This window comes from Doryrhamphus excisus, linkage group LG3 (genome assembly GCF_037039965.1).
Source record: "Doryrhamphus excisus strain RoL-2023G ecotype Guam linkage group LG3, RoL_Dexc_Guam_v1.1, whole genome shotgun sequence".
In the NCBI taxonomy this organism is placed as follows: domain Eukaryota; kingdom Metazoa; phylum Chordata; class Actinopteri; order Syngnathiformes; family Syngnathidae; genus Doryrhamphus; species Doryrhamphus excisus.
Window position 1 is genome coordinate 6,771,202 of NC_136359.1, and position 21,826 is coordinate 6,793,027.

Here is a 21,826-nt window from a genome sequence, read left to right on the forward strand (position 1 = left end):
TGGCTTCCTGGCCCTTCAGCCAATTTGGGCAAATGCTTCTGGGCAGGCTCCAGCACGCCGCGACCCTCGTGAGGAGAATGAATGAAGGAATAATGTGAGTTCATTATTGAATAAGTGTTTTCTTTCATATTTTGACTTTATTTTCAGAAAATGTCAGCAGATTTTTCCAATCCCGCTGTTGTTTTTTTATTATTACTCTTCAACTTTCTTCTTGCGAACTATCTTCTCGTAATTATGATTCACTAATAATATTTGGAATTTATTATCAGAACTTTTGTCACGGCTCGTCATGCGGGTGTTGCGATGCGACCCCAGGATGCAGAGATGAAACGACTGGTGCAGGTAAAAGCTTCGCTTTTATTTCTTTAAATACGGCCAATGCAGCACAGGCATACGACACGTAGTAAAAGACAAACAATGAACCAACAAAAACTAGACGCACCTGGCTGAACTAAATACAAGAAACAAATTGGAAACAGGTGCGCGTAGAAGAAAGTGTAAAAGTAACGAAACACAGGACAGACGAACACAGGAAAAACTACAAAATAAGAGCATGAAAACCGGAACCAAGGCAAACAACGTGAAAAACAAAACTGTCACACCGGAGGCGATGCAGATTGTGACAACTTTTTCCCTAACCTAATTTTCCAACCACTTTATTGGTCATAATATTATATAGATTTTTTTATATATTTCAACTTTATTCTATTAAGATTATGTTATGTTTTTTTCTCATAATATTACAACTTTTGTAATAAACGGCATATGTTTTATATATATATATTTTTTGTTTTGTTTTTTTTACATTATTTTCCAACATTTTTCTCATTAGATTGTTCTCTTTTGATATTTTGACTTTATTGTCCTGGAATTACAGGATTATTTTTTCATTTCTGTTCTGGTTTTTTTTGGGTTGATTTTCCAAATATTTCAACTTCACGTAAATTTGACTTCATGCCCGTAATATTTGGACTTTTTTTCTTGTGGCATTGTAACTTTTTCCACATCCTCATTTTCCAATTTCCAATCAGTTTGTTTCCCATAATATTAACATCTTATGCTACTAAAATGATGTTATTTTCCCTCATAATATTGTTGTTTTTTTCTTTGTATAATATTATGACTTTATATGCTGTATATAATAATATAATTTTTTCCAGAAATTCCAACTTTATTTTTAACTTTTTTTCATAATATTACAACTTTTAAAATTGTAAAAAGTATTTTTCTGGATTCTTTGTCCCTATGATATTTAAATAATACAACTTTTTTTAATTTATGTTGTAGTTGTTTTTATATATATATATATATTTTGTCCTGTCAGTCTTCTTCACATAATTGTATTTTTAGTCCCACAAATATTTGGAATATATTTCTTTATATTTCCCTCGTAAAACAACTGCTGATTTTTTTCCATTTTGAGTGTAAAAACACAATCATTGTGTCCCGGTTTCTTTCGGTGTTTGACGTGTTTTGGTGCCTGGAGTACATTTTAAAGCACTGGCGCCGAGGAGGGAGGAGACGAGGAGAGGAGGGGGAGGAGACCGGAGAGGAAACACAGGAGGAGGCGTGTCCACTGGTGGAAGAGCAGAAGGAAAACATTATTCCTTAATTCCCTCTCTGCGACGGAGGACGTCACTTCATCAGCCAGGAAGCCCGGCTCGGGACGCGAGGTGAGCCGCCCTCCGCAGTCTCCTCTGTCGTGGTCGTAGGGGTCAAAGGGTGAGCTGCATGGGTGCGTGGGTGTGGGTGTGGGTGTGAGTGTTTTTCATCTAGAGAGTAACGGTGTGAATTTGTGAGAGGAAGGCTGAGGTCATCAGCTGCTGCTTCTCTTTTCCTCAACGACTTTCACACGCCTCTCGCTCCTCTTCTTGGGCGTTTGGGCTGGTGCTTTTCCTTGAAGTTGACTTCCTTAAAGTCTGAGTGGGAGGGGGGCACATTTCACATATCTTAAGTGTAGAAGTACAACTACACACATTTCACAACGTTTACACATTTCACAACGCATCGGCCTATGCTGGCATGATTTATAATAAAAACCTCTTTAAAGGTCTTTATTGTTGTTATTTAGCTGTTCCGGCAAACAATGCTATCTTTTCACAGAAGTTAAGGCCACCCTTTCTCGGAAAAACGCTAATCTACTATTGTACGGTAAACTGCTTTAGCACAATGCTAGCTAAACCATTGAAACGCCAACATAAATTGTAACTGCGATAATTGGAGAAATTCTTTGTTTACTAATGATTCGGGGTGCATGAGAAAGTGGACGCCCCTCTTTGACCCCACAGCCATGGATTACAGCTACGATATTGCAGTTCAGCAACAGAACTGATGTTGTAATAGCCGCCAATGACTTACACATATGCACACATTTTACAGCGCAGGCAGAGGTAGATTTGCGTTTGTAGACCGCAAGACAAGCGGGAGCAGGGGGTTCCAAAGTGTGGCCATTTGCGGCCCACGGCACATTCCAAAAACAGAAGTTAACAAGAAAATTAAAAAAAACAGCAAACATTGAAAGATTTGCATTTTTCAAGAACAAAGTCAAAATATTTGAGAAAAAAGTTGGAACCTAATGAGAAAAAAAACAAAAAATTAATATGATGGCAACTAAAACCAAAACATTGGAAAATTAGGTTGTGGAAAAAGTTAGAATGTTACAAGAAAAAAATTTAAATATAATAAAAATATGAAATAAAGTCTGAATATTATAAGAAGAAAGCTTAAGTAGTTGGACAAACAGAAATGGAAAAAAACAACTGCAATTTTTTTGAGAACAAAGTGAAAATATTCCAAGAAAAAATTGTATTCTAAGGAGAAAACATTTAGCAGTTTTAAATATTATGAGGAAAAATAATGTCATTTTAGTAGCCAAGGGGAATCTCCATAACAGAATATGTCCCAGCTAAGAAGAGATGCAGAATTTTAGGATACAAATAGTACGAGGATGATGATGGTGATGATGAAGGTGGTGGACAAAAACCATGTGTCAGTCTGACGCGTCAGTGAAAAGGTCAGGGTTTTATCAAGTAACATAAGAAGGGGGCACGAGGGGTCAGGTGAATAATTCAGAGCTTGATTGTTCATGTCTCCTTGTGCGACCCGCTGAGAGTGGCGTGGCTTTGTGCCGCCACCTTTGTGGCTTCATGGACCAATCACTGGGCTTATTTTTTGCTTTGTGTCTGAGTACAGTGAATATACAGGTTGAAGACCTAAAAAAGGACCTATGATGCTTTTTCCACGTTTCTGACCTATAAATGTAGTTCCAATGTTGGATTCTGGTGTTAAACCATGCCAACGTTTCAGATAATCAAGTTTACGCATTTGGGAGTGAGCCCTGAAAGAACTTTGGGATGGCTCGCAACGCTCGGTATCAGAAGTCGTGGCAAAACTGTTCCTTTGTGATGTCACAATGGCTTCCTTATATGAGCGTAGCTGTAGGCACCGAAACGCTCTCTCATTAATGTGGGACACGCTGTGGGTCCGACATGGTACCCTCATGGCACCAAAGGTGCCTCTGACAAAGTGTGTCCGACAATGAGTGCTCCTCCTCAGGCGGGCAAGGTTGGAGGCCGCGCCCTCAGGGCCCTAAGATTATTTATTTTTCCTCACAATATTCTTCTTATTATGATATTATTAGTAGTATTATATTTATGATTTTTTTCTCAGAATATTTTTATTTCAGTCTTGTAAAAGTATTTTTTTTATTATCCAACAATTTTCAACTTTCTTCATTTTCTTTGTGTAATATTATGATTTTATTCCCATCATTTTTTGACTTAATTCACATAACATCATAACTTTTCTGAAAGGTAATTTTCTAAAAACATACAATTTTATTTGGTTTTGTTTGCTTGTGATAATACTGCATTTAACTTTAGGAAAATAAAATATTTTATGATATTTTTTGTGAGAATACTATTTTCTCTAATATTTTGGCTTCATTCTGTACTGTTTTTTACATTTTCTAACTGTGCCTTTCTTGCTGATAGCGTAGAGCCTCCCAAAGCTGTGTTGTGTGTATTATTAGCTTGCGTCCTGATAAAACAAGGAGGTGATTGCGACGCTACCTCCCGCCAAAGGACTTTATCGCCGAGCAGATTCGTTCTGGGGGAGTTTTAGGTGTACTTGTGTGAGCTCATGGATAGGTTTTCCCTGGGAAAGAGACCAAAGTCCAACATTTGGGCAACCACCTTTCTCTCTCATGCAGCGTTCTCAAATGCCAGCTTTCTTTTCCCTGAAAGAGGCCTTCTAATATTCTAATATTCCTCACTTGGGTTTGCTGTGAGACACAACAGAAGAAACACGAGGAGGGAAAACACAGCTGCTGCCTTATCAGGCACTGTAGACCATTGTTTGAGTTAATGCAGCAGGTCTAATAGACGTCCTTACAAGAGTGGAAGCGTGCCAGGATGACCACACTCATCATCGGGAAGTTGATGACCTCTGAGGGAAGTAAAAACAGGACATGTTTTCTCTTATAAACAGATCAAAACCACTGCAGGCGCGGTTATATGCAGGCTATGTCACAAGTGAGCCGTGTCCCTCCAAAGGCGTATTTTAGATTATTTTAAAACGGATGAAAGTAATGCAACGCTGTTCCAGTGACACCCGTCTATGTCAGCCAACCGCTCCCTCATCTTCTTCTTATCACTAAAAACGATCGAAAACGTCACAGCATGGAATGACAGCAGAAACATAACTACTGTAAATTTAAAAGAAAACACACACGCAGCGACTTCCTGTTCAGTGCAAAGTAAGCTTCAAAGACCTGCTAGGTCCGTTTATGTCGACATGCTGTGGTGTTGTCAACTTCTGTGTTATCGCTAAGCAGCAGTTACACAGCATTAAAACATGGACACAGCGACTTCCTGTTCAGTGCAAAGTAAGCTGCAAAGACCTCTAGGTCCAATTATGTCGACATGCTGTGGTATTGGTAACATCCTAGTTATTTCTAAGCAGCATGAAATGACAACAGCAACATACATAACTACTGTCTTGTAAAATACACACACAGTGAGCTCCTGTTCAGTGCAAAGTAAGCTTGAAAGACTTCCTAGGTCAGTTTATGTATACGTGTGTTGTGGCATTGGTAACGTGAAGCAGCATGAAAAGACAACAGTGACATACAGTAAGAAACCCACAGACAGTGGCTTCCTGTTCAGTGCAAAATAACCTTCAGAGAACTTTTTGTCTTGGTATTGGTAACATCATAGTTTTTGCTGAAACAACAACAACAACATAAGTATTGTAAGTTAAAAAAAGTCACACACAGTGACTTCCTGTTTAGTGAAAAATAGGCTTCACCGCCTCCTCCCAGGTCTGTTTATGTCAACATTTGTTGTAGAGTTGGTAACGTTATTATTGCTAAGCATCATTAAAACAACAACAGCAACATAACTACTGTTGAGTAAAAACACTCACTGGCAGTGACTTCCTGTTTAGTGCAAAATAAGCTTCACCTCCTCCTCCTCCTTGGTTTGTTTATGTCAACATGTCTTCTAGAATTGGTAACGTCATTATCTCTAAGCATCATGAAACAACAACAGAAACATAATGAATGTATAGCAAGAAACACACACACACAGTGACTTCCTGTTTGGTGCAAAGTAAACTTCAAAGACCTCCTAGGTCATTTTATGTCAACATGTGTTGTAGAACTGGTAACGTCATTATTGCTAAGCATCATGAAACAACAACAGAAACATGACTACTGCACATTAAAAAAAACACACACACACACAGTGACTTCCTGTTCGGTGCAAAGTAAACTTCAAAGACCTCCTAAACCTCCAAAACTTCTTTTCTGAGAAAGAGTGGTTGAAGATGCAGCTCACAGAAGAGCACAGATAAAGGATGTAAACACAAAGCATCTGTGTTTCTTCTGGGCCTTGATAATGGAATCAGTCTTTAGCGTGGAAACCAGAGATCTCGAATCGCACAAAACGGCCATTCATGCGCGTGACCTCTGACCCCTTCAGCCGCTCACAGGTGAATGGGACAAGTGGGATCGCCTTCCACCCTCTGCTTTGTCGTCATGTTCAGCCTTTCTTCAACGGCCCACAGATTCCTAAAAACGCTAGAGCCCTCCTGTCATATCAAGGATCCTTGACTTTTGCGCAGATGGACTTTAACAGCAGAACTCTCCCCTCATATAAAGGATCTTTGACTTAGCCGTTTATGCAGAAAGTCCTTTAAAAGTTAGAGTGGGCTTCTTTACAGTGGGTTCCAAAAACAGCAGACTGCTGTTGTTGTGTAGAAAGTCTTTGACTAGCAATTTTTCAGTAGGTCTTTAAAAAGAGCAAAGTGCTCTTGTCATACCGACTATCTTTGATTGCAGTTAGTCCTTAAAAACTCCAGAAACCAGTTAGCAAAGTCCTCCAGTCTTATAGAGGATCGTTGACTGGCATTTTGACACTTGGCTCTGTCATTTAGAGGATGTTTGACTCGTGTTGTTGCCATAGGTTATTAAAAACCGCAGAGTGCTCCTGTCATCTAGAGGATCTTTGATTGGTGTTTTTACAGTAAATCCTTAAAAGCAGCAGCAAGGTCCTGCCCTATAGAGGATCTTTGACTAGCATATTTGCTGTAAGTCTTTAAAAACAGCAAAGTGCTCCTGTCCGACTGAGGATCTTTGATAAACGTGTTTGTAGCGAAGAAAGTCCTACTCTCATATAGAGGATCTTTGACTGCCACTTGACACTTGGTTCTTAAAAACAGCGGCGCACAACTGTCGTATAGAGGATCTTTGACTGGTGGTTTTGCAGTAGGCATCTAAAAACAGCAGAGCGCTCTTGCCACGTGGAGGATCTTTGACCAAAAACATGAGTTAAGGCTTTGTGTTATGTCGTAAACCCAGGAGTCCCCCACCTTGGTTACGTGGTGAGTTCAAATGTCCTTTCAGGACATCAGCGTTGCGTCACCCAAGTGTGGCGCCTCATTTTGACACAAGTCAGTGAATAGAACACTGTTTGTCTTGGCCAGCTTTTGGGGGGTGGATGTTAAGCACCCAAACACAGCGTCTGGTCCACATATACAGTGTGTGTGTGTGTGTGTGTGTGTGTGGAATTCCTGTTAAAGCCACATTCTTGTCCAAACACATGTGGTGGATATTAATAGCTCCAGCGCTGACTGACTTCACCCTGGCAACCAACGCCCCCACCACCTCCCCCCAACCCCCCACCCCCACCCCTTCCAAAAACAACAACAACTCCTGTCTCCCAACCTTTACATGATTTTTGGTCCTCGGTCCTTGAATGCATCGTGATGTCACCGTGACAGCCAATGATGACAAAGAAGACGAAGTAAAGATGGTGGACTGTGGAGTTCCTCAGGGACCACGTGTTTGTGTGTGGATCAGATGGCCGCGTGGGAACGCCATGGCCTCCTCCTCTCGGAGTCCCGCTGCCCTACGGGGGAACAACAACCTTACGTACACTACCCGCTCGTCCAGCGACAGGAAGTAGATACGCATCGGGCTTTCACGTTTGTGATCCTCATTCAGCTAACGCTTGACTTCCTCCTCGCTCTGAAAGGCTTTTTAATGACATTCAACCTGGATGGTTTCTCCTGATCTGGTTTTCTCCAAGGTGCAGTGTATACGTAAGCATGATGGCGTCACAGCCATGGATGGCGTTATGAACACATTCATGAAATATTTGGGGGGGACACATATCATTGCAGGCTTTTTAAGGCTCTGATTGGCTGGCCACCAGTCCAGGGTCAGCTGGGATAGGCTCCAGCATGCCTCCAGCATCCATAGGAAATGGATGGATGGGTTGTCAGGGGGAAATAGGCAAACCTCAAGTAAAGACGTCTACAGTACAAGTACAGCTAACACGTGGTTTTTGAAGGAGTGATACCTCTCCACAGACAACAAGGATGGTGATGATGGACAGATAGCAGGAGAAGAAGACAAGATGTCGTTGTTTGGCCGGGACTGTGTCAGGAAGAAAGAGCGAGGTAAGACGCTCCAGCGGTGGGTTTATTTCAACACTGTGATACTCTGTAGGACTCGTGATCGTGTTTTGCTTTCACTTCAGAGCTGGAGAGGAAGCTGAGGGCCAACGACCGAGGATACAACCTCTCCTTTAAATATGCAGTGAGTCTCCGTACAACATGATGACCATTTTTACAGTGGACACTCCTTTCATATAGACAATCTTTCAGGGGCGTTTTTGCAACAGTTTTTGCTGTTTTTGCTCCCGTCTTTGCTCCCGTCAAGGATCTTTGACCGGTGTTTTTGCAGTAGGCCCTAACAGCTGAACACGCCTGTCATAGCAAGGATCTCTGACTCAAACTTTCTTGCAAAAATAGCAGAACACTCTGTTTACATTCTGTAAAAAGGATCTTTGACTGGCGTTTTTGCAGTAGTTGTTAAAAAACAAAACAAAGAGCAGAGTGTTCCTGTCATTTCTTATAGAGGATCTTTGACTAGTGTATTTTACAAATACTCCTGTCATATTTGAAAATCTTTGACTTCAGTTGTTGCAGTAGGTCCGAACAGCAGAATGTTCTTGTCATATAGAGGATCTTTGACCAGCCTTTTTGCAGTATTTGCTCAAAAACAACAGGGCAAACCTGCTTTTCATTATAGAGGATCTTTGACAAACACTTTTGCAGTAGGTCCTAACAGCAGAAAGATCTTCTCATATAGAGGATCTTTGACTAGTGTGTTTGCAGTAGTTGCTCAAAAACAGCACACCGTTTGAGGAATTTGAACTTGAAAACAGCACAGCAGTCCTGCTATCCATTATAGAGGATCTATGACTCGCACTTTTGTCGTAGAATACCACTGTCAAATGGAAGATCTTTGACTTCCATTTTTGCAGTAGATGCTCGAAAACAGCATAACAGTCCCGTCGCTCAGCATAGAGGATCTTTGACTAGCGTATGTGATGAATCCTGCTGTCAAATAGAAGATCTTTGACTTCCATTTTTGCAGTAGATGCTCAAAAACAGCATAACCGTCCTGTCACTCAGGATAGAGGATCTTTGACTAGCGTATGCGATGAATCCTGCTGTCAAATAGAAGATCTTTGACTTCCATTTTTGCAGTAGATGCTCAAAAACAGCATAACCGTCCTGTCACTCAGCATAGAGGATCTTTGACTAGCGTATGCGATGAATCCTGCTGTCATATAGAAGACCTTTGACCAATGTTTTTGCTGGAAGTTGTTAAAAAACAGCAGATCACTCCGTCCAGAACATTTGTTATAGAGGATCTTTGACTAGCATATCTGCAGTTGGTCCTAACAGCAGACAACTCTTGTCACATAGAAGATCTTTGACTTAAGATTTTGCAGTATTGCTGAGACACAGCAGAGCCCCCCGAGGAAGTGTGACTAGAGTTTTTTCAGTGTGTACTTGAGCGTGTACTGGAGCGTGTACTGGAGTTGGTCCAGAGACAGTCCGGCTGTCCTCATCAGAAGCTTACGGACATTTAAGTGTCCCGCCGGTTAAACATTTGCAAGAGCTCCGCAAACAAAGTGCAGCTTTTTAGTTGCTTGGAAGCAGCTGGTGTTTCCGTAAAAAGATACGCTGATAGGCCTCAACATCCGACCAGCCAAGGTCCGCCTTTACGGGAAAAGCATTGAGCAACAAGGTTCCTTTTCCTCCCAAGACCAACGCCATCAAGACCTCCAAGTACAACTTCTTCACCTTCCTACCTCTCAACCTCTTCGAGCAGTTCCAGAGGATCGCCAATGCCTACTTCCTGTTTCTGCTGGTGCTCCAGGTACGTCATCAAAAAAACACCACACTGTCTGTTGACGTCAACATGAATGTGTGACGGCGCGCTTCCTCTCTGTGGGGGCGTGTAGATACGTCATATCGCAGACCAACACGGCGATAGATGAAGTGAGATGAAGTTTATAGGATGATTGGATAGTTTATAGGACGCCGTCTATGTTTCAGGTGATTCCCGAGATCTCCTCGCTGTCCTGGTTCACCACCGTGGTGCCGCTGGTCCTGGTGCTGTCCGTCACCGCCGCCAAGGACGCCACCGATGACATTGTGAGCACAATTGCCAAGAAACCTCATCTTTTGGAGAAAGAAATCCATGGCCCGACCCGTGGGATTCGCCTCAGCTATTTCCTCACCCTCACTTTGGCAATTTGCTCCTTCTGCTTTTTCTTTGTGGTGCCTGATGTTGTCACACGGGTGAAGAAATGCTTGAGTTTCCCTTCTGGACACCCACGACTGACCTTCAAAGCGTTTTAGTGTTTTACTGCTAATGACTTCAGAGCGCAAACAAAGCACTTGAGAAAGAATGGGAGCCACTTTGGCTCTCAAGGTTACGCAAAAAGACTCATTAACTTGATTAGCTTAAACGTTAACACGTAAGACCATGGTGGTGCTGGTAGGGATGACGTACCTGACGAATTTAGACTAGACTGGCTAGCGACTAGCCCGCTAGCGCCTAGCTTCACGATCGAAAGGTAATGCAACATATTGGAGCTGCCGCCATTGCTACTGTCTTTTTGTTTTGGAGTTGCGGTGTAAAGTTCCTTGTTCCTATGTAGAAATGCTTAAAAATGACCAAACGTAGCAAAATACCGTCACCATTACATGTTACCATGAATGTACTACACGCTTAGAAAACGATAAAGCTTTGTTGGAGGTGTTCCAAGGCGGATTAGGTGCGTCCCATTACGTGCGTTCAAGAGCTGCCTCTTTTTAGCTGTTTTGATATCTTTAGAAAGCACAGACAAGTGGAAAGTGGACTTTTCCTCTAAAAACAATGGCTGGTTTTTGCTTCGCTTGCAGAATCGCCACAGGAGTGACAATCACGTCAACAACCGGAGGGTCCAAGTCCTCATCGATGGAAGGTAAGCCCGTTATTCTCGTAATAATTGCAACTTTTAATTCACATTTTTGACTTTATTCTTTTTCCATTTTTGCCGTTGTTGTTGTTGTTGTTTTTATGTATTTTTACAATGCCCCCCCCCCAACAAACAGCGTGGGGAAAGAAAAGCCGTTGACGGCCTTCTAAATGTGTTTTTAACATCATTAGAGCCCTCTAGGCCTGAAATAAGAGACAATCCAAGGCCAGCCTATCCTCTTCATGTTGGATTGCTGACGCCGATTCTTCAGCATTTCATCCAACTTACATCAGGAAGACATTCAGGAAACTTTCAATGGGGGGAAATGGGCAATACCGCCTTGCTACCCGCCGTCCATATTTGGGCGGAAGCACAAACACAACGTCCTGTTTCCTCCCGCCAGGCTGCGCAGCGAGAAGTGGATGGACGTGCAGGTGGGGGACATCATCAAGCTGGAAAACAACCAGTTTGTCACCGTGAGTCTTCTTGCTTTGTTTTCTTTTTTTCCCCTCAGCTGACGTATGCCCTGTGTCCCCCAGTGGGGGGTGGCCCCCGCTCTAGAAGACCAAAATCAAGTTTCAACTTTTTATCTTATATTTTATATCCTTTTTATATTTAGGCATAACACATATTTACTAGAAAAATATGTAGTCATTATTGATTTTATATAGCATATTTTTCATAATTACATCACATTACTTTTTCTTTTACATTTTTTCCCTCATACTCATATGACTTTATTCTCATCATATTTTGACTTTATATTCATACCATGATAACATTTACCTAATTTTCACTAAAATTGTTTGCTTCTCATATTGTCACTTTTTCAGTTTTTTTCCAAATATATTTATATATATTTATTATATTTATTTAATATCTTTAGTATTTCTTAATATTTTGTCTTCTGGTAAATTTACTGCTCCTTTTTGTCGAGTATCATGTTTAATCATATTTGAGAATGTGCCGGGGGCCAATGAAAAGGAGCCGCAGCGGGCTGTAAATGGCCCCTGGGCCACACTTTGGACACCCCAACTTTAGACCGACCAAGTCATCCAGCACACGAACATGGTCATACAGCCGTACAGCAAGGGCAAAAATGAATACATCTTCTACCATTGTCTACAAGTTCATTTTTTAACTCAAATGATGATGTGGAGTGCATGAGAAAGTGGAAACCACATGCTCATTTATCAACAAGTACTGCACAACATAGCAGCAGCAGAACCAATGTTGGAAGATAACTGTAACTGTAAGCATAGCTGAAGGCAGGATGTTGCCTACAGCCACTAATTCAAAACCACCCTCCACCCTCCAGGCCGACCTCCTGCTGTTGTCCAGCAGTGAACCGCTCAACCTAGTGTACATCGAGACAGCCGAGCTGGATGGGTACGTACGTTTGTTGCCGGTCCCCGCCACCCCCCAGCTGGTCTCCTGTGTGCCACTTTGTCCCTCCCCCTCCCTCAGCGAGACCAACCTGAAGGTGCGGCAGGCGCTACCGGTGACGGGCGACCTCTGCGACGATGTCAACAAGCTAGCAGACTTTAACGGTACATGAGATTTATCCTCGAGATTTAGTCCCAGACCTGAGGTGTCAACCCTTCTGTGAAGGCGAAGTCCACTGCGAGCCCCCCAACAACCGCCTGGACCGCTTCACGGGGACGCTGAGCTACGCGGGGCAGAAGTACGCTCTGGACAACGAGAAGATCCTGCTGCGAGGCTGCACCCTGAGGAACACGGAGTGGTGCTTTGGCTTGGTGCTTTTTGGAGGTGGGACCTAGGACTCCCATCATCGCAATCATCCCCAACAGGAAGACACACACCCACTCCCACCCTCCCCGTTCCTGCAGGTCCAGAAACCAAACTGATGCAGAACTGCGGGAAGAGCACCTTCAAGAGGACCAGCGTGGACCGTCTGCTGAACGTGCTCGTCCTCTGTGTGAGCATTTTCACCATTGTCCGTTTGTGTTTTTCCTTTTCATTTTCCCCCCAGGAAGCTGGGAGCAGCATAGAAAATGTTTTATTTATTTATTTGGTCAGTTTTACTTTTAGTTTTATGGCCAATTGGGGGAATTTCATTTCAATTTGTGAAATATGCGGTACAGAAAATGATTGAATTTATTATTATTATTATATAGTTTTTATTATTTTATCATTTTATCTACTTTAGTGTTTCATACAAACATTTTTATTTTTATTTTTATTTTTATTTTTATTTTTATTTTTATTTTTATTTTTATTTTTATTTTTATTTTTATTTTTATTTTTATTTTTATTTTTATTTTTATTTTTATTTTTATTTTTATTTTTATTTTTATTTTTATTTTTATTTTTATTTTTATTTTTATTTTTATTTTTATTTAACCCCGTCCATCACAAGGCTGCATTTTTCACATAAATGTAACGCGCCTTGATGTCGCTGCAGATCTTTGGCTTCCTGGCCTTCATGTGCACCATCCTGGCCATTGGGAACTACTGCTGGGAGCTGGACGAGGGCGCTCCGTTCACGGCCTTCCTCCCCAGGCAAAAGGGCGATGACGCCGCCTTCTCCTCCTTCCTCACCTTCTGGTCCTACCTCATCATCCTCAACACCGTGGTGCCCATCTCGCTCTATGTCAGGTAAGCCCCCGGCCACGGGAGTATTTGTGTGATTTGTAGCATTGAGATGATGCGTGCGTATCAGCGTGGAGATCATTCGCCTGGGGAACAGCTTCTACATCGACTGGGATAGGAAAATGTACCACGCCCGCAGCGACACCCCGGCCGAGGCGCGCACCACCACGCTGAACGAGGAGCTCGGCCAGATCAAGTACGTCTTCAGCGACAAGACGGGCACGCTCACGCAGAACATCATGACCTTCAACAAGTGCTCCATCCATGGCAAGTCGTACGGTAAGCAAAGCAGCAGACGCCGTGGAGGCGAGGGAGAACATTTGTCTGATGGTGTGTCTTCCCAGGTGATGTTTTGGACTACAAAGGAGAAAGACTAGAAGTCAATGAGGTGAGGTCCGCTCTTTCAATCTCTTGATCTTGTAAGAATCATTTAAGACTAGTTGACTTCCAGGTTGACTTGTGGGCTTCTATGCCCCCTGGTGGCTGTGAGCGGTAAGGCTTTGATGCCCAAAAGCTTTGTTGGCCTAGTTAGTTGTCATCAACATCGTTCTTTGATGCTTTTGGTCGTCAAGATGGTCGGCCATTGTTGTCCCTTTTTGTGTCTGCTAGCACACAGAGACTGTGGACTTCTCCTTCAACCCGCTGGCCGATCCCCGCTTCACCTTCCACGATCACGCCCTGGTGGAGGCCGTCAAGCTGGAGACCCCCGAGGTCCACGCCTTCTTCCGACTGCTCGCCCTCTGCCACACCGTCATGGCAGAAGAGAAGAAAGAAGGTGACGAGGGACGGGGTCGGGAACGTTTGACACCATACATTGTTTTTCTCTACCCGTTCAAAAGCATCCTCGCTGGTCCTGCAGGGGACCTCCTCTACCAGGCCCAGTCTCCTGATGAGGGCGCGCTCGTCACGGCCGCAAGGAACTTTGGCTTTGTGTTCCGCTCCAGGACGCCGGACAGTGTCTCCATCGTGGAAATGGGACAGCAGCGCACCTATGAGCTCTTGGCCATCCTGGATTTTAACAACGTCCGCAAGAGGATGTCCGTCATTGGTAAATACCCTGAAACAGTCTGCGGGCGTGGTACATCTTCCTGTTTATGCAAAACCTGGGCATGCCAGCCAATAGGGGAGCTCTACTGTCAGGTTCTAACTCCTGTGACACTTTTAAAAACATTTAATTACAGAAGAGACAGACAATAAAATTCTATGTTTCTCGGAGCGAGGAGAATGAAATAATATGCCATTCATGCTCCTCTCTTTTGGTCATGGTAATGGTCATGGTTTCATTTCATTTGAACATGCATCAGATTACAATTGAGTGCATCCCATAATCAGTTCACAGTTCCACATGTCCAAAAGGAGTAGGAAGAAGCAAAGCTTATTAAATCCTACCCCTCCATCTGCTACTTTTACAATCCGTAACTGTTACATTTGTTCACTTCCTGCTTTCCTAATGTAGTTGAAGTTTTTTTTTTGTCACGTACCGAAGTACGAGGTGATATGAGCATCCAATGACATAATGGGTACCATAGTAAGTGTCAATATAGTGATATATATAGCACATCATGACTGGTTCAAGACTCTTCATCCTTGTATTTAGCAAACATCAACTGCTTGTATTGTTTCTTGAATTGGCTCATCGTTGTGCATTGTTTGAGTGTCTTACTCAATCCATTCCATAGTTTGATTCCACATACTGAAATGCTATGGCTTTTTAACGTAGTCCTAGCATATAAGTGTTTCACATTTAGTTCTTCCCTGAGATCATATTTCTCCTCTCTTGTAGAGAAGTATTGGATGACATTTTTAGGTAATTGGTTATTTTTAGCCTTATGCATTATTTTAGCTGTTTGAAGATGAACTATATCAGCAAGTTGAAGTATTTGTGATTTTAGAAATAAGGAGTTAGTATGTTCTCTGTAGGCGGCATTATGAATTATCCTTACTGACCTTTTTTGCAGTACATTTAGCGAGTGAAGATTGCTTTTATAGTTATTATCCCATATTTCCACACAATAAGTAAGATATGGTAGAACCAGAGAGCAATAAGTGTGGAGTGATTTCTGATTGAGAACAAATATTGCTTTGTTCAATATTGAAATATTTCTGGCCACCTTATGTTGTATATTTGTAATATGAGGTTTCCAGCTCATATTTTCATCTATTGTGATCCCCAGAAATGTATTTTCCTTCACCCTTTCAATGTCTACACACTTTTTATTTTCTTTAGGTGGTCCCTGCATGGTCATGCAACATGTGAGAGTAATTACTTTTTGTGCATGTGTTCTTATCTTGGCACATTTTTTTTTGATGACCAGGAACATCTTCAAGGTCACTGCTGGCACTCCTTGGCACCTCCAAGGTTAGTGGTGCTGGGAGTTGCTGGTCAGGGTCACGGAATGTTCCTCCCTTAAAACACTCAAGACACTTTTCTATTATCTAAGCAAATGGATATAAGGGTGATAACTACCACTATAATTATACTATAATATAATTGTATTTACATTTTATTCTAACATCTACCTTCTGGGCTCTGTTGGTCAAGGGTTGGTCAAGGGCTGGGTTGCACTGTGGGGGGCTGGGTTGCACTAACTTCGGGCCGAAGGCTATGCTTTGCCACACACAGCAGAGAAAGGACAGGGAGAGTCGGCAGGAAGAGGATGTTTTTTTTGTAACAGCGTCAGTCCCCGCGAACGGCGTTGACACCAATCTGTGTGGTCTTTGCGGACAGTTCGCAGCCCGGAGGGGAAGCTGTCCCTGTACTGTAAAGGGGCGGACACCATCATCTACGAGAGGCTGCACCAGTCCTGCAGCAAGCTGATGGACGTCACCACGGAGCACCTCAATGTGAGTCCCCGCAAGCGTTGCATGACATACCTGGCCTGCACGGCTTCCTATGTGTTTTGCTCCCTGCAGGAGTTTGCGGGGGAAGGCCTACGGACTCTGGCTCTGGCCTACAGGGACCTGGACCAGGACTTTTTCACAGAGTGGAAACAGCGCCACCACGAAGCCAGCACCTCACTGGACGACCGCGAGGGCAAGCTGGACCGGCTGTACGAGGAGATCGAGAAAGACCTGCTGGTAGGCGGCGTGAGCGCCGGCGCACACGGTGGTTCGGACCAGGATGTAATCGACGTGTGTCCAGTTGCTAGGGGCGACCGCTATAGAGGACAAGTTGCAGGACGGCGTTCCTCAGACCGTTGAGCAGCTGTCCAAAGCCGACATCAAGATCTGGGTGCTGACTGGGGACAAGCAAGGTAGCTGGGGGTCAGCCTTGTCTAGCTCTGCATGCGCTACTCAGTGTTAGCAAAGTTGTGGCACCCTCCAACAATGGGCTGTGAAATACACAGTGCGCTTGAACACCTCATCAGAGACAGACACAGAGTCGGTCGTCGTTCTGTTCCGTGAAGAGATAAAGCACACGGTATTTTCTTTTTGCACAGAAACGGCTGAAAACATTGGCTACTCGGCTAATTTACTGCGCGAGGAGATGAACGATGTCTTCATCGTCTCGGGCAACTCGCCGGAGGACGTCAGGCAGGAGCTGAGGTGAGACGTATTAGAGAGATATCATTTGGATGTAGCTTGGCTAGCTTGGCTAACTTGGCTAACAACGATTAGAATGTCGTTTGTGAACGTTTAGCTTTGTGTAGATGAGATTGAGATGGTTCCTTCTCCTGACGATGACAGCAGAGATTCAACTTTTATTGACGTCACAGGCCCTGCTTCCATTCATTTGGATTTGTTCCATGTTGCAGAAACGCACGGACCTCCATGAAACCCGACGCCATCGAGGATCCAGTGTTTTTACCACCTCGGACTCTTGCTAAAAGCGTGGTGGCCCTCACGGACGAGGCGGTGAACGGAGAGTACGGCCTGGTCATCAACGGGCACAGTCTGGTAAGCGTTGGCGCCGAGTGAGGCGTTAGTTGGAGCATTGGGGTTGTACCACCCCCACCTTCTTCTGACCTTCTACTGCATGAATGCAGTCTGGTCTAAGTGGTTGCTTTGCGTGGCAGGCCTACGCGTTGGAGCGCAGCATGGAGCTGGACTTTTTGAGGACAGCGTGCATGTGCAAGGCGGTCATCTGCTGCCGTGTCACCCCTCTGCAGAAGGCTCAGGTGGTGGAGCTGGTCAAGACGTACAAGCAGGCCGTCACACTGGCCATCGGCGACGGCGCCAATGATGTCAGCATGATTAAAGGTTTGACTTCCTGTTGTCGTTCTGCCCTCTGGTGGATGCAGGCAAGTTTATTTCTATGATAACCCTCCCTCCCACCCCCACCCCCGCAGCGGCCCACATCGGCGTGGGCATCTCGGGCCAGGAAGGCATGCAGGCGGTGCTGTCCAGCGACTACTCCTTCGCCCAGTTCCGCTTCCTGCAGCGCCTCCTGCTGGTGCACGGCCGCTGGTCCTACCTGCGCATGTGCAAGTTCCTGCGCTACTTCTTCTACAAGAACTTCACCTTCACCTTCGTCCACTTCTGGTACGCCTTCTTTTGCGGCTTCTCCGCCCAGGTAAGACACCAACTCTGATTCTATGTCAGCAAAATCTATGTCAGGGCCGTCCCACTTTGGAAGAAAATGGAGGGATGCAACGTTGATGAACACATGTAGATGTTGAACACTGTCCATCCATCCATCCATCTTCTATACCATAGTACGCTATTTCATCTCAGCTCTTTGCTCTTTTTTAGACAGTTTATGACGAGTGGTTCATCACGCTCTACAACCTGGTGTACACGGCCTTACCTGTGCTGGGAATGAGCCTCTTTGATCAGGTGTTGTGCCAAAGCAAACGTTGTTATTTGGACGAGACAAGACAAAGGCGAACTCATGTCTTTGTCTTCCCCTGCCGGTCAGGATGTGAATGACATGTGGAGCTTCCAGCACCCGCAGCTGTACGTCCCCGGCCAGCAGAACCTCTACTTCAGCAAGACGGCCTTCTTCAAGTGCGCCCTGCACAGCTGCTACAGCTCGCTGGTGCTCTTCTTCATCCCCTACGCCGCCGTCAACGACGCCGTGCGTGGCGACGCCAAGGACGTGGCGGACTACCAGTCCTTCGCCGTCCTCACACAGACCTGCCTGCTCTTTGCCGTCACCATCCAGGTTTTCTTTTGGGTTGTTTGTGTTCGTTGGTGTAAGGGTGTGTCGATGACGTAAGGCTGTGTGCTGTCGCTGTAGCTGGGCTTGGAGATGTCCTACTGGACGGCCGTCAACACCGTCTTTGTGGCGGGAAGCCTGCTCATGTACTTTGCCGTCACCTTCACCATGCACAGCAACGGCCTCTTCCTCATCCTGCCTGCCGCCTTCCCCTTCGTAGGTGAGGCCCGCTTACTTCCCCCCTGCTCTCCCATTCACTTACCGTTTACAGCCGTGGCTGTAGGCAACCTCCAAAATGCTGTTGAAATGTCATTCCTTCAAATGTGATCAGGCACGGCCAGGAACTCCCTAAGCCAGCCCAACGTGTGGCTGACCATCGTCCTCACCTCCATCCTCTGCATCCTTCCTGTGCTCACATACCGCTTCCTGTTCATCCAGCTCCGCCCCACCATCAACGACAAGGTACGCCGCCCCACAGACTGCAAACCACCCGGACTCTTCACGGTTACATCAGCAAATTCACTTGCACCTCTTTTACCCTCACGGACCCTCAAAGAACATCTAAGATGAGCAGAATAAAGTCGGCATAGTCTTCAATTCATCACCACAAAGGCGTACATTTACAAGAATAAGGGTTGTACATTTATGAGAATAGAATCATAAATATACCATTAAAAAGTCATACATGTATGACAAAACAAGTCATACATTTACCAGAACATTTTTTATAAATTTACCAGAAAAAACATGCAAATTTACGAGAATAATGTCATAAATCTAAGAGAAAAGATTATCGTAAAGTTGAGAGATATATCGTAAAATATCGTATATATGTATCGTAAAATGAGAGAAACTTTATTAGAATAAGATTTACAGTTAAAAAAATGTTGTACATTTAGGAGAATAAAGTTGTGCGAGAATAAAGTCGGAAAAAATAAGTATCAAAATAATAATAATAATAATATAAAATCGAAAACCCAGCCTGAAATTTCTGAGAAAAGAGATGTAAATTCATGAGTACAAATACATGAATAAAGTCGTACATTTATGATAAAAGTCCTACGTTTACAAAAAAAGCCCTAAGTTTACAATAATAAAGTTGTACATTTATGAGAAAAAAAGTAATACGTTTACGAAAATAAAGTTGTAAATCTACAAGAAAAATATATGTCAATTCAGGAGAAAAAAGTAATACATTTACATGAATAAAGTCATACATTTATGATAAAAGTCCTACGTTTACAAGAAAAAAGTCTTAAGATTACAATAATAAAGTTGTACATTTATAAGAAAAAAAACGTATGCATTTATGAGAAAAAAATGTATATTGTATATGTACGTATATATATTGTAAAATGTATAAATGGTAAATAAGTTTACCAGAATAAAGTTGTAAATCTACAAGAAAAATAGACGTCAATTTATGATGCAATTTGGTAGATTTGTTCCCATCGTCCCTCATTATGAATACATTCAGGTATTATTTCATGTACTGTCATCCTGTAATAAATCTCCATCTCCACACCCGCACTCCATGAACCACTAGAGGGCAGCAGAGCTTCAGCTTATAAATTTTTATTTTTTTTAATGGAAGTGTTCTTAGACAGGAAAGGACAGGGAGAGATGGCAGACAAAGATTCCAAATCCATCTGAAGACTTGGTATGACTTTGGTATCTTTCCTTTTCTCTCAGGTGATGTTCAAGGTCCGCCAGGCCAAGGCGACGCCTCCCCCACCGCCTCGCCGCACCCGAATCCGCCGCACCAGCTCCCGCCGCTCCGGCTACGCCTTCTCCCACGCGCAAGGCTACGGCGACCTGGTGACGTCGGGCCGCTTCCTGCGGCGCCCGGCCGTGCCGCGCCCCTCGGGCTTCTCCCACACGGGGCGTGCCACCACGGGCTTCAGCCCCATGGGGCGCTCGGCAGGGTACAGCCCCACGGGGCGGGCGCAGAACGTGAAGAAGGCCCAGGAGGTGGAGGTGACCTCGCTGCAGATGTACAGGACCATCAGGGATGCTGCTCTTTGAGCAAAAGGGGATTTGGAAGAACCAAAGATGGAGGAATCTTAGAAGAGGAAGTGGCACCGTGTTTACAAGCTAGGAAATCCTGGAAGTCCACAACTTCAAAGCCATGTTGCCTTAAAACGTTTTTATGTATTTTAAAGTCACAGGAGAACCTCGTCTTTCCCGAAGAGTGTCCGATTGAGTCATGATGCACTAAGCTAACCTCATGCTGGGGCTTTCAGACATCAATAATCAATTCCACACAATGGATGGACGGATGGATGGATGGATGGATGGATGGATGGATGGATGGATGGATGGCTGAATGGATGGACGGATGGACGGACGGATGGACGGACGGATGGACGGACGGACGGACGGACGGACGGATGGACGGACGGACGGACGGATGGACGGACGGCTGGATGGATGGACGGATGGATGGGCGGATGGATGGATGGACGGATGGACGGATGGATGGACGGATGGATGGACCAAGAAGCTGCATTCTTTTCTTCTTCATGCTGGAAATAAAAGCAAAAAAGGTGCTGATGAAGCAAACCATTCAACATGACAGGGTGTCTACAATACCAATCCATGCGTGGAAGATGCATTGAATGCCTCACGATGCATTTGAGGACCTAAAAATGTCACATCTGAAGACATGTAACATTCATTCATTCATTCATCTTCTACCGCTTTTCCTCACGAGGGTCGCCAGGGGTGCTGGAGCCTATCCCAGCTGTCTTCGGGCGAGAGACAGGGTACACCCTGGACTGGTCGCCAGCCAATAACAGGGCACATATAGACAAACAACCATTCACACTCACATTCATACCTATGGACAATTCGGAGTGGCCAATTAACCTAGCATGTTTTTGGAATGTGGGAGGAAACCGGAGTACCCGGAGAAAACCCACGCATGCACGGGGAGAACATGCAAACTCCACACAGAGATGGCCGAGGGCGGAATTGAACCCTGCTTTCCTAGCTGTGAGGTCTGCGCGCTCGACCACCGTGCCGCCCTGAATGTAACATATAATCCAAAAATAACCCAATTGAGTATGCGATGTCATATTTGCCTTGCTCCGTTTAGCTCTTCAATGCCACTATAGACGCTGCTGTATGTATCAATCAATGTATTGGAACTTTTATATGCATTACTATGGACGGGTGGTTACCCTGAGGGTAAAATCATGTGACTGTGCTCTTTTTTTATACCTGCAAGAACTGCATTAAAAAATACAAACCTCTGCAATAATTTGTTTATTATGACTTCTGGCCAGCAGAG

The 21,826-nt window shown here is 44.1% G+C and overlaps 1 protein-coding gene across 1 annotated transcript; it reads left to right on the forward strand.

Annotated features, from left to right (window-relative positions):
• Positions 1-1,553: 1,553 nt before the first annotated feature.
• On the forward strand, positions 1,554-21,188 carry LOC131128528 (phospholipid-transporting ATPase ID-like). The gene is made up of 28 exons (XM_058071448.2): positions 1,554-1,673; positions 7,873-7,962; positions 8,043-8,101; positions 9,623-9,736; positions 9,916-10,014; positions 10,768-10,829; positions 11,227-11,299; positions 12,142-12,212; positions 12,291-12,373; positions 12,435-12,593; positions 12,674-12,762; positions 13,249-13,442; positions 13,507-13,715; positions 13,781-13,824; positions 14,046-14,211; positions 14,296-14,484; positions 16,165-16,280; positions 16,350-16,514; positions 16,579-16,690; positions 16,877-16,982; positions 17,192-17,333; positions 17,453-17,636; positions 17,726-17,949; positions 18,129-18,212; positions 18,295-18,540; positions 18,616-18,754; positions 18,866-18,996; positions 20,227-21,188. Exons 2-28 carry the CDS (start codon positions 7,920-7,922, stop codon positions 20,557-20,559), a joined length of 3,636 nt encoding a protein of 1,211 aa, XP_057927431.2. The 5' UTR covers positions 1,554-1,673; positions 7,873-7,919; the 3' UTR covers positions 20,560-21,188.
• Positions 21,189-21,826: the final 638 nt, after the last annotated feature.

Bases quoted from the DNA above. Each gene is read 5' to 3' on its own strand.
- LOC131128528 (XM_058071448.2), top strand. From the start codon at position 7,920: ATGTCGTTGTTTGGCCGGGACTGTGTCAGGAAGAAAGAGCGAG. The intron at 13,825-14,045 runs GTGAGGTCCGCT...TGTGTCTGCTAG, and splicing joins AAAGACTAGAAGTCAATGAG to CACACAGAGACTGTGGACTT. The intron at 16,281-16,349 runs GTGAGTCCCCGC...TGCTCCCTGCAG, and splicing joins TCACCACGGAGCACCTCAAT to GAGTTTGCGGGGGAAGGCCT.